This window comes from Tenrec ecaudatus, chromosome 10 (assembly GCF_050624435.1).
Source record: "Tenrec ecaudatus isolate mTenEca1 chromosome 10, mTenEca1.hap1, whole genome shotgun sequence".
NCBI lineage: Eukaryota > Metazoa > Chordata > Mammalia > Afrosoricida > Tenrecidae > Tenrec > Tenrec ecaudatus.
In genome coordinates, this window is record NC_134539.1 from 78,222,062 (window position 1) to 78,235,710 (window position 13,649).

General features: G+C 38.9%; 1 protein-coding gene across 1 annotated transcript in view; it reads right to left on the bottom strand.

Annotated features, from left to right (window-relative positions):
- Positions 1-13,649, bottom strand: part of NUP188 (nucleoporin 188) — a 54,877-nt gene that overhangs the window by 35,942 nt on the left and 5,286 nt on the right. Inside the window, exons 2-3 of the mRNA XM_075560666.1 lie at positions 4,264-4,318; positions 2,970-3,043 (exon numbers count right to left, since the gene is read on the bottom strand). Coding sequence (XP_075416781.1) covers positions 2,970-3,043; positions 4,264-4,318 — 129 coding nt within the window. The remainder of the gene's footprint in view (positions 1-2,969; positions 3,044-4,263; positions 4,319-13,649) is intronic.

Below are 13,649 nucleotides of genomic sequence, written 5' to 3' on the forward strand. Positions count from 1 at the left end.
AATAACGTCAACTACTTAAAGATATATACGATTACACTAATTATTTCTGATCCTTATATCTATCTATTACTTCAAGATGAATACTACTATCCCCATTTACAAATGGAACTGCCAACACTTAGATTAAAAGCAACTTACCAAAAGTCCCACAGCTATTAAAAAGTCTGGTTGATATTTAAAACCAGGTCGACTAGTACACATACATGTATTATTAGCTCTGTCTACTCAGAGAGCCTAAAAGCTATAACACGCCAGTAGCAGTGAGCACCTCAATGTCTGGAGATAATGGTTTCTATCATTCTCCAGTAAAAGACATCAAGACTCCTTGGAGAAATGACTGATTCTAGGTCTGTCTGGGGCAGGGGATAAACAAGATGAATCTGGTACATCTTGTCAGAAAATAAGTGTTCAAAAAACAAAAGAATAGGAATACCATATATACTCGTATATAAGCCAAGTTTTTCAGCACATTTTTAATGCAGCTTCTGTGGTAAAATTAGGTGCTTTGGATGATATTCAGGTCGGTTTATACTCAAAACATGTATGTCAAAAAAAAAAGACACAGAAGTCAATCTAAAAGAGCTCCCAATGGTCATAGTTGGAACAAAGTCCATCTGATATTAATAATGAATAAATTAAACAAGGGAGAAAAAAATATAGAACTCCAAATAATACAAACAGATAGATCTTCTCTGGAAGGTTGCATTTAATTCCACATTACAGATGGACCATGCTAGTTATTGACTTCTATGCAGCAGGGGAGTAGGGCAGAGGGAAAGTCAGTTTACAGTGAAGAAACTGATCCCAGGGATCAAGGTCATCACCATCATCAGGGATCTCATGTGGCTATCATGACCCCTCTGATATAATGGGATCAGAATGTATCTCACCTATGTATATATCCCAACACATAAACCCAGTCTGATGCAGAGAAAAGTTTCAGACAAATCTAAATTGAGGAGACTCTTAAAAATACTTTACCAGTCTTCCTTGAAACTGTGACGGTCACAAAGCATAAGGAAGGAATGGGAGACCGTCACAGCCCATAGGAAACTGAGGCGTTGTGACGGCTAAATGCAATGTGGTAGCCTGGGCTAAATTCTGGAACAGAAAGAGGCCATTACAGAAAAAGCTTTTTAGATTCAAAGAGAGTCTCAAATTTAGTTTAAAACATGAATATGTTTATTAGATTTAAAAACACATGCTATAGCAAAGAGAAATCTGCTCTTAAAAAAAATAAACTAAGAGCAACAGATGTCCTTCTGTGAACTAACGTATGTTGTTGCTTTTGGATTTTTTTAAGAGAATCACATTCCACAGGAAATCCACAACATACAGGCTACTTTAAGAATAAACAGTAAGCTCCAGAAGAAGTAACACAGAATGATTAAGAACGCAGACAGTGGCGCAAGACTGCCAGGTTCAAATCCTGGTTCTACCACTTACTAGCTGTGTGACTTGGGGCAAGTTATTTAACCCGTGTCTCAATTTCCCCATTTGTAAAATGGAAACAATGATAATAAGGGTATCTAATATGTGCCTATCTTATTTTTTTTAAGACTATATATTTTAGACATACAGTGAAGTATTTACAGATAAAATATGTCTGGGATTTACGTCAAAGTAATCACAAGGGCAGGATTACTAAGGGGAAAAAGTTCTTCACTAATCTAGAGAAAGAAACTCGAAAGTAAAGATGTAATAAATTCAACAGATGTTCAGAAGTATAAGGAAAATAAGTTTGGCATGGGAATTCTAATGGGCAATAAAATGATATCTGAATGAGGAATTAAGATAAATTTCTAGTTCTAGAAAAAAAAAACTTCCAAAACAACGGGACCGACAGTTCCGGGGGGACTTGGGGTCTGGGGGTAGGGGGGGTAAGGAAGTGGTGTTAACAAACCCAGGGACAAGGGAAAAACATGGGACCCCAAATGGTAGAGAAGGGGGAGTGGCAGGCCTGGTGGGAAATGATCAAGGGTAAGGTTGCGTAGAGAAGAGGTATACTCTAGCCCAGGTGGTGACGAAGCATGGTAGTAGGGCAGGAGGAAAGTCAAGGGAGATGGAGTAAAGAGCTAGGAGTCAAAGGGCATTCATGGAGGTCTAGACAAAGACATGTACATGCAAATATAAATAGGAGGATGGGGAAAAAAAACAAAAACTTCCTAGTTCTGAAAGCTATATTTTCCCTTTTTAAAAACAACTCTATGCTTTATTTTTCCTTGTTTTCATTGTTGCCCAATATGTGTATCTACCCAAAAAAAAGGAAAAACAAAAAACAAAAAAACTAAAACCCATCTCAAAGGACTGTGCTGAGAATTAAATTACTTCTACGGCAAATGATTAGAGTTAATAATTGGTACATAGTAAACACTAAGTACATGTCAACTGCGATTATCACTATTCAAGGAGTCCTGGTGATGTTGTGGCTAAGCACGGGGTTGCTAAACACAAATTCAGCAGTTCAAACTCACCAGCGGTTCTGTGGGAGAAAGATGAGGCTTGTTTGTTTGCATCGAGATTTGCTATCTCAGAAACCCTAAGGAACCGTTCTACTGTCTTCTAGTAGAACCACAAGTCAGAATCCGCTGGGTGGCAGCACACTTAATGGTTTTCTTATGAGAGACTGTTCAGCGTCCGCACTGTCTCACACCAACAGGGTGAGCCCCAAGTAAATATTAGGAAACTATTGGTTGAATAGTTAGTAACTCCTTACTCCCAGACACTAGGGTGACATAACTTAACTCTACAACACTGTTTTCTAGAATAAAATTTCCTTTCTTTCAATGGACAGAAAAATGTGCCCTACTTTTTTCCGCTAGTAACGAAATAGTATTCTCTCTTATCTACATACCCCAACAATACCATACATAAGGAGTCACCTTATATGATATATATATATGAGAAAGCTTCACCTCCACCAGCTTTCTCAGAGGGATTTTTCTAGCAGATACATGGGACAGTCATACCTGGGAGGTTTGTAGTAAGAAAGCCCCTCCAGCAGTCGCTGCCAATGTTTATTCAGTTCTGCCTCAATCTGATTCTGGAAAGGAAGAAGGCAATTTTATAAAGGCAATTTAATCAGTCTTTAGGATCACACTGAAGATTATATATTGCTTTGAATCTTTTTAATATGCAATTTTCATAATTGAACTCATTTTGAATATGGAATTGTGTAGCCTGCTTTTCTATACTTAACACTGTAACAATTTCACCACGTTAAGAAAAATCTTGATAAATATTCTAGTGGTCCCCTAATTACCATCAAGTAGCTAGATTGTAATTGATTTGCTGTTCTTGTAGTGTTAAATATGCAGAAGCTAACTGTCTAACACTCATGTCTTGTAAATAAACTTTTACAGAATTTCTTTCTCTTTCAAGATACACTTCTAAAGGAGGCAAATAAAAAATGTGAAAGGTTTAAAAGGGTATAACATTCACTATGTTAATAATAACAATTATAGTAGTAACTGAATGTCATCGTATCATTTTATCCTTACAAGGTCAAGCTGAAGGGCAACAAGAAGAATTACCCTTTAGGGATTACATACTTAAGATCTAAGGATCTTTCCTAGGCTGAAGTAAAATGACATTTATACCCCTATCTGTAGTAGCCAATCAAGCAGCACTGGTAATTTTTCAGAAAAGGAATCATTGAGATACAAAGAAAAGCCGAGAGTTAGAAAATTCCAGCAGCTAAACTACAAAGTGTATTCTGATTTTATCACAGAAGTAGGGAACACATGTTTATCAAATTTTCAGCATTAAAAATGTTTACTTACTTCTAAGACAAAGCAGGCTTTTTAGTAATCTAAGCTACTATGCCTGGTGGTATAGTGGGTTGGGCATTGACCTGCTAGCCCTAAGGTCAACAGTTCAAACCCACCAGCTGCTTGGCAGGAGGAAGATGACACTACCTGCTCCCCTAAAAATGTATAGCCTCAGGCAGTTCTATGCTGTCCTGCAGGTTCACAATGTGTCAGAATTCACTCAACAGCAGTCACATTTGGTTTTTGTTTGATTGTTTATAAGCTACATAAAGAATTGATGAAGGGGGGAGCGGGGAAGGAAGGGGGGAAAATGACGATCTGATGCCAGGGGCTTAAGTGGAGAGCAAATGTTTTGAGAATGATGAGGGCAATGAATGTACAAATGTGCTTTACACAATTTATTTATGTATGGATTGTGATAAGAGTTGTATGAGCCCTAATAAAATGATTAAGACAAAACTGATGAATACACTCAATATATACCATCACTTACCAGCTCTCTCAGAGCTGACCTTCCAAGCAGAATTGTCCACAATTCTCTATTGCTCCTGAAAAAATGAGAAAGCAAAAAAGGTAAATTTACTCTTTTTAACTACACACTTAACTAAGCTCCAACAGAGCTATTTTTTCAATTATCCTAAAGCAAAATACCGAATATACAAAGCAATTTGTTTAAAATTCTGTAAAGGATCCTGTTACATTACTTTAAGGAACTTGATGTTCTAAGTAAAAATTTTAAAACGAAAGTACAAGATGTTTATCTATGCCAATCAGGTAGTCTGAAAAAATGAGGACGGTCACTATATTTCATCACATCTAAGATGTTTCATCGCGAAAAACATCATTGTTTACATACTAAGAAATGTTGCTGCGAGGGAGGGGAGAGTGGGGAGGGAGGGGAAAAAAGAGGACCTGATGCAGAGGGCTTAAGTGGAGAGCAAATGCTTTGAGTGATTAGGGGAAAGAATGTACGGATATGCTTTATACAATTGATGTATGTATATGTGTGGATTGTGATAAGAGTTGTGTGAGCCCCTAATAAAATGTGGGAAAAAACCTCAAAAATAAACTCACAGAAAGACAAAAATAGAAATGTTGCTGCTAATAAAAACCAAACCAAATGTATGCACCCTTTATCAAGACACCTAAAAACACACATCTAACACTGGTAGATCTGAAGGGAGAAATAGCTAGTCCATCTCTCAGTCTGTCCTACTGTGGTGTTTTGCGTGTAACTGTGAAGCTGAAAGTTAAGCCATTGGTATTTCAAATACTCGCAGGGTCACTCACTGGGAACGAGCTTCAGGGGAGCTTCTAGACTAAGAAAAGACTGGGAAGACTAGGCAGTCCACTTCCAAGGTGTAGCCACTGAAAACCTTATAAAGAGGGGAGGAACTGTCTGACAGAGCTGGAAGTGAGCCCCTTGGTTGGAAGGCACTCAACTATGCCCAGGGAAGGGATGCCTCCTCCAAGCAGAGTTGAACGTGAAGACACAGAGGATGCAAAGCTCTCAAGACTTTCATTTACAACTAAGAATGGGAACAACAGCTGCCAACATGCTTTCATAATTGAAATGGGGACTGTATGTGAAGATAGATCCCATAGACATTAGTGAACAAAATTGGCCATTCTGAATCAATCAGATGGTTTACTATGCTAGGAACGACAAATTTAAAGAGTAACGGCACCACGTGCATCAACAAAAAGATTTCAAGATCTATCTTGAAGTACAATTCTGTATTCTAGGATAATTATCTATATACCACTATAAGAAAGACCAGTTGATACAACTATTAATCAAATTTACATACCACTATAGCCAATGATGAAGAAATGGAACAATTTTACTAAGGTCTTAGGTCTGAAATTGATCTAACATGCATTGGTAATTACTGGTGATTGGAATGAGAAAGTTGGAAACAAAGAGGAAGAATCAGTAATTGGAAAATATGGTCTTGGTGAAAGAAATGAAGTTGGAGATCGATGACAGAATTTTGCTAGGCTAACAACTTCTTCATTGCAAATCCTTTTTAAAACATAGATGGCAACTATACCCATGGACCTCGCCAGCTGGAACACACAGGACTCATATTTACTAAATCTGTGAGAAAAAAATGATAGAGAAGGGCAATGCCATCAGTCAAAATAATGCCAGTGAACACTATGAAACAGATCAACTGTTCATATGAAAATTCAGGTGAAGCTGAAGAAAATTAAACCAAATTCAAGAGAATCAAAATACGATCTTAAGTATATCCCACCTGAATTTAGAGACTATCTCAAGAACAGATTTGACATACTGAATACTAATGACCAAAGATCAGATGAATTGTGGGATGACATCAAGAACATTACACATGAGGAAAGCAAGGTCATTAAAGAGACAGCAAAACCCAAAGTGGATTTCAGATGAGACTAGAAAAAAATTAAGCCTTGAATTAAAATGCTGAAGGATTCTAGGGGCAAAATGTGTATTGATACAGGATGCAAGGAAGATGGAAGGGGAAGCCAATAATCTACATGATACATATATATGATCTACATATAACCCCTTCCAGGGGGACGGACAACAGAAAAGTGAGTAAAGGGAAGTATCAGTCAGTGTAAGACATGAAAAATAACAATTTATAAATTATCAAGGGCTCATGAGGGAGGGGGCAGTGGGGAGGGAGGGGGTAAACTGAGGACCTGATGTTGGGGGCTTAAGTGGAGAGCCAATGTTTTGAGAATGATGAGGGCAGTAAATGTACAGATGTGCTTTACACAATTGATGTATAAATGGATTACGATAATTTAAGAGTTGTATGAGCCCCTAATAAAACGATTGATAAAAAAAGAAAAATAATAATTTATATAGATCATCAAGGGTTCATGAAGGAGGGAGGGAGCATGGGGGAGGGAGAGGAAAAAGAAAATGAGCCAATAACAAGGGCTCAAGTAGAAGGAAAATGTTTTGAAAATGATGGCAACAAATGTGCTTGACACAATAGATGGATATACGGATTGTGGTAAGAGCTGTATGAGCCCCAATGATTTTTTTAAAACTTAAAAAAAGAGAATGCGTGAAGAAGAAAATGTAAACATAACAGGTTACTCTACTTACCAGATTGTGCACATGTGTCAAATTAATTAATTATTTAAACGCACACCAAATGAAACTCTTTAAAAAAAAGATGGACAGAACAGAGTCAGTACCAAAAAGAATTAGTTGACTTTCAGCTTCAGAAATTGACAGAATACCGATGGAAATTTCAAAAACTGGATTCACCAGTGGAAGTACTCACTAGCCTATGCCATCTGACCAACCATTAAAAGGGATCCCTAAATTTGTGTCCATTCAAAGAAAGATGACCCAACAAAGCATGGAAATTATCAAACTGGATCATTAAAGTGACACACAAGTAAAATTTGGCTGAAAATAATTTAATAACAGTTATAGCAGTACATTGGCAGGGAACTGCCAAAAATTCCAGTGGGATTCAGAAGAGAATGTGGAACGAAGAGAATGTGGAACGAGGGATATCACAGCTGATGTCAGATGGATCTAGCAAGCAGAGTACTAAAAAAAGGTTCACTTGTGCTTTATTGATTATGCAAGAAGACACTTGACCATGTGGATCATAACAAACTATAGATAACACCGTGAAGAATGTGAATTCCAGAATATTTAAGGTGCTTATGTGGGACCTGTACACAGATCAATCAGTTGTTTAACATGGGTTAAAATCAAGAAAGGCACATGCTTGCTGAAAGCCAAGAGAACTTAAAGCTCTTACTGACGTAGATCAAAGTCTACAGCCTTGAGAATTAATTACATCTCAGTGTAACTAAAACAAAAATCCTCACAACTGGACCAATAGACATCAAGATAAAGAGAGCAAAGAATAAAGTGAGCAAGTATTTTACTTTACTTGGACCCACAATTAATGCCTGTGTTGACAGCAGTCGCGAAATCAAAGAACATGTGGCATATCTGCTCCACAAGACCTTTTTAAAGTGTCAAAGAGCAAATATGCCTCTTTGAAGACTGCGGAGGTCCATCTGATACAAGCCAAGGAACTGTCAATCAGTTCATACGCATGTGAAAGCTGGGAAATGAGGAAGAAAGACAAGGAAGAATGAATGAATTTGAATTAGGGTGTTGGCAAAAAGTATTAATTAAAATTTCCATAGAGTACCAAGAAAAAAACAGACAAATCTCAATACTCCTTAGATATAATAATGTCAGTTTTTCTTGCCTGCTGCTCCCATGAACATTGATAGATCCAAACAAAACGAAATCCTTGAAAGCTTCGATCTTTTCTCCACACATCATGTTGTCTATCGGTCCAGTTGTGAGGATTCATGTTTTCTCTCTATTAAGGTGCAATCTATGCTGGAGGCTGTAGTCCTCCATCTTCAATTCCTCCTCTTTCAGCAAGCCAGGTTGTGTCATGTACACATTGCAGATCGTAAATAAGCCTCCTCCAGTCTTAATGTAACTGTGCTGTTCTTCATTCAGTCTGGCATTTCTCATGTGCTCAGCATGCAGACTGAATAGGTATGGTGAAAGGAACCAGCCCTGACACACACTTTTCTTGATTTTAAATCATGTGGTATCCCCTTGATCTGTTCAAACATCATTCTCTTTGTCCATGCATGTAAGTGTTCCATATGAGCACAATTAAATGTTCTGAAATCCCCATTCTTTGCAATGTCATCCATAGTTTGCTATGATCAACACAGCAGAACGCCTTTGCACAATCAATTAATGCAGAAAACATCTTTCTGTGTCAGTTAAGCTAGAAGAAACCCTGGAATTATTGCCTTCAGATCATCTTTAAACTTTATACCAAAAAATACTCCCTCAAATCTTCTTAAAATCAAACAAACTAGTAAAACAAAGTTGAACATTATACTCTTTTATGAACTAGCTATATGGGATCAATTTGGCAACAACTTGAAAAATTAAGACAGAAACCTTAGGAGGTAGTGAATTGATGTTAATTGTCACAACTAAAAAAAAGAGGGTGAAAATGGTCACACTCAAAAATTACCATATATACTCGAATATAAGCCGACCCAAATATAAGCCGAGGTACCTAATTATTACCTGGGAAACCAGAAAAACTGATTGCCTCAAGTATAAGCCTAGGGTGGAAAATGCAGGAGCTATTGGTGAGTTATAATAATCAAAACTAAGGAAAATAAAATTACTAGAAATTGAGACATCAGTGGGGTAATGTATTTAACTATTTATTTTAAATAAAAAACACAAAAGGACAAGTCATTTTATATTAGTAAACCAGCACAGTAAGTGGAAAATACGTTCAACAAAACAATAAGGTATCAACAATGATACCTTAAGAGTACTATTCCCTGAGCTTAAAATGTAAAGAGTTAAAATCCTTCAGAACTGGATTCCTCATCATCATCTGTATCCCAATGCAGAGCTTCAGCTGGTGTGAGGTCATCATAGACGCTATCCTCACTGAGATCGCCGTCATCACCATCACTGCTGTCATTTTCATACAAAGCGCAGTCTTCACTGCCATCCATAGCATTACTAATACCACATTTCTGGAAGGCACGTCACACCATGTCTTCTGGAATGTCTTCCCATGCATCTCGAACCCACTTTACTATTAACTCTATGTCAGGCTTCATGAGATTTCCTACTTTTGTTAGTCAGGCTTGACCAGATGACATCCATTCATGCCATATCCTTCGTACACGGTCTTTAAAAGGCTTAATCAAAGATACACGTCATAGGAAGGCTCTGATTGGTTAGATGTGAGTAAACAAACATCCAAAGCCCTGGCGGGGCTTTGAATGAACAGCGAAGAAATGGCAATCACCCAGGAGATAACGGGTGCTCGTCCAGTTACCTCGGGGGGACCCCAGCAAGATGTTACACCTCGCTGGGGTACCACTGACCCATGTATAAGCTGAACCCCAGTTTTTCAGCACATTCTTGTGCTGAAAAACTCAGCTTATACACGAGTATATACGGTAATCTGTCATTAAAAGGCACATGTAGAAATTGTTCAATGTGTTTGTTTTGCTATATATATTCTCAACAATAACAAAATAAACATCAAACCTATTATGGAGTCAATTCCAACTCGCAGAAGTCCTATACCAAAGAGCAGAACCCCCAGGGTTTACAATTCTGTGATCTGTATGGAAGCAGACTGCCTGTCACATCTTCCTCCTTGTGGCTGCAGCTGGTAGGCGTGAATTGTGTTAGAAGTCAAGCTAACACACAGGGCTCCAATGGAGCAAGCAGTAACAACTCATCAGTTATCATACACACTCGTGTATAAGCCGAGTTTTTAAAGCACATTTTTAATGCAGTTTTTGTGGTAAAATTAGGTGCCTCAGCTAATATTTGGATTGGCTTATACTCGAGTATATACGGTATTAAGATTTGTGGTATTAAAAGTGTAAGAAAATATCTTAGAACTACTTTTATCTTAGAAATAATGAATTATAATAACTAACGAATTATTGTAAGATTTAGCTGCTCACTCCTTCAATGCATGAATACTTTCTTCTATTAAATTGGCATTCTATGATGCTCACCTTCCCGACACAACCGCTGAAGATAAAGCGGGTGAATAAGCAAATGTGGTGAAGAAAGGTGATGGTGCCCGGCTATCAAAAGATAAAGTTCCTTCCTTTATTCTGGCCTTTGGGATTTTAGGAAACACCTTATGATTCTGGTCTAGGATTAAATTTTAAGATACACTCAATCATTAAAAAAAATCTCTTAAGGGGAGAGAGGAAGGAAAAGGTTAAAAAAAAAGAGCGAGAGATGTGTGGCAGGGGAATAGGGCACTGACCTACCTAAAGTGAGGGTATTGTTTGTGTCTCCACAGGGAAAGAGGAACCAGACTTAAATTCAGTGTTCTGGGATGTGAATGCAGTGTTCCAGCATGGAGAGGGGAGCCAGTGGAGGGGCCTGAGGCCTCGGCCCCCATGCCAGCTACATGGACAACTGCCCCTTCCCCCAGAAGAATTTAGAGGACGGCACTGAAGCTGCAGCCAGGGGCGAGGGTCAGGTCTGATCAGAGCACATGGGAGCAAATCAATGGGGAGGAAGAGAGTAGAGCACATCTTGGCCCACCAGGCCTAGAGGACGATATCCCCGCTCCAAACAGCCAATGCACACAGTGGACCATATGGCTGATCCCACTATGAGACATGCCGTCCCTCACTGGCCCAGGGCCCTACCGGGGACAACACTGGAGACAGTCTGTCGGAAATGGCCCAGACTGACTCCGTGACACTGAGGCAAAACACTAAAGGTGTGTGGCAGAGCAACTGGGAGAGCAGAGCAGGGAACTCCCGAGGGAGTACAAAGGATAGACTCTGGGGCCAGAACGTGGCACCCCATCGGACTTGACTGGAGGACACGCCTAGAGTTCAAAAATCAGACCCTGATCTATTTACAGGTTTCTCTTTCTTTTTAAAATTTTTCCTTTTTTTAAATTAATTTATTCTTTTATAATAGGTCATTGCTTTTCTTTTTTGTTGTCATCGCTATGTTCTCATTCAGCATCTATCTTGATATGCCTTGTTTTTTGGTGCATGTTATCTCTACAGATCTATCTAGATAAGATAGGCTGGATGAACCGTCTGGAGAAAACAACGGAGAAAACAACGGGACCAATGGTTCCAGGGGGACATGGGAAGGGGCGGCGGGGGTAAGGAGGTGGTGTTGACCAACCCAGGGACAGGGGAGCAACAAGTGATCCAAAATTAGTGGCAAGGAAGGTGTGAGAGGCCTGGTAGGGATTCAACAGGGTAATGTAACCGAGAGAAATGACTGAAACCCAAAATGAAGGCTGAGCATGATAGTGGGACAAGAGGAAAATAAAAGGAAATAGAGGAAAGAACTAGGAAACAAAGGGTATTTATAGAGGTCTAAATACAAGCATGTACATATAATAAATATATTTATATAGGACGTTGGTGAAATAGATCTACGTGTATATATTTGCAGGTTTAGTATTAAGGCAGTAGATGGACATTGGACCTCCACTCAAGTACTTACTCAATGCAAGAACACGTTCTATTAAATTGGCAGTCCATGATGCTCACCTTCCCGATGATCGCTGAAGACAAATGTGTGCATAAGCAAATGTGGTGAAGAAAGGTGATGGTGCCTAGCTATCAAAAGATATAGCGTCTGGAGTCTTAAAGGCTTGTAGATAAGCAAGCAGCCATCTAGCTCAAAAGCATCAAAGCCCACATGGAAGAAGCACACCAGCCTGTGTGACCACGAGTTGTAGAAGGGATCAGGTATCAGACATCAAAGAACAAAAAATCTATCAGTGGGTGCCCACTTTCCCAATATAATCACTGAAGACAAATGTGTGCATAAGCAAATGTGGTGAAGAAAGCTGATGGTGCCTAGCTATCAAAAGATACAGCGTCTAGGGTCTTAAAGGTTTGAAGATAAACAAGTGGCCATCTAGCTCAGAAGCAACAAAGTCCAAATGGAAGAAGCACAACAGCCTGTGTAACTATGACGTGCCAAAGAGATCAGGTATCAGGCATCAAAGAACAAAAAATCATATCATTGTAAATGAGGGTGAGTGCAGAGTGGAGACTCAAAAGCCCATCTGTAGGCAACTGGACACCCCCTTACTGAAGGGTTGTGGGGAGTTGATGAGCCAGTCAGGGTGCAGGGTAGCAACGATGAAACATATAACTTTCCTCTAGTTTCTAAATGCTTCCTCATCCCACTATCATGATCCCAATTCTACCTTACAAATCTGGCTAGACCAGAGGATGTACATTGGTACAGATAGCAACACAGGGAATCCAGGACAAATGAGCCCTTCAGGACCAGTGGTGAGAGTGGCGATACCTGGAGGGTAGAGGCAAGGTGGGGTAGAAAGGGGGAACCTATTGCAAGAATCTACATATAACCTCCTCCCTAGGGGATGGACAACAGAAAGAAGGGAGATGTTGGATAGTGTAAGGATATTATGAAAAAATAATAATTTATGAATTATGAAGGGTTCATGAGGGAGGGGGCAGTGGGGATGGAGGGGGAAAAAGCTGATACTAAGGGCTCAAGTAGAAAGCAAATGTTTTAAGAATGATGATGGCAACAAATGTACAAATGTGCTTGACACAATGGATGTACGTATGGATTGTGGTAAGAGCGGTACGAGCCCCCAATAAAATGATTTTTAAAAATTACTTTAAATGTTCTAAGAAGGATAGGGATTGTGTTTTGTTAGTTCCTACATCAGTACGTAGAATAGTAAACTAAAATGAACGTCGCTTAGAAAACTTACCTAAGAAAAACTGAAAAGGTCCTAGCAGACTATACTAAAAGATCTCTAACAAAATGAATACTAGCTGCGTAACTGTGAATATAAAGTGCAAACTGTTTCCCCACAAAGATTCTAAAGGAACTAGTTCCATTTAAGGATCTTCAGTCAGGATTTTTCCATCAAGAGATAGAAACACGAAAAAATGAGCTTATACTCAGGGCTCAAGTAGAAAGAAAATGTTCTGAAAATGATGATGGCAACACATGTACAATTGTTTGACACAGTGGATGCATGTATGTATTGTGATAAGAGCTGTATGAGCCCCCAATAAAATAATTTAAAGAGAGATAGAAACACACCTAAAAATGTCTATTTACTAAGGGCTAATGCTTTTTTTTTTATATTTTATTAGGGGCTCATACAACTCATATCACAATCCATACATATACATACATCAATTGTATAAAGCACATCTGTACATTCTTTGCCCTAATCACTCTCAAAGCATTTGCTCTCCACCTAAGCCCTTTGCATCAGGTCCTCTTTTTTTTCCCCTCCCTCCCCGCTCCCCTCTCCTTCGTGAGCCCTTGATAATTTATAGATTGTT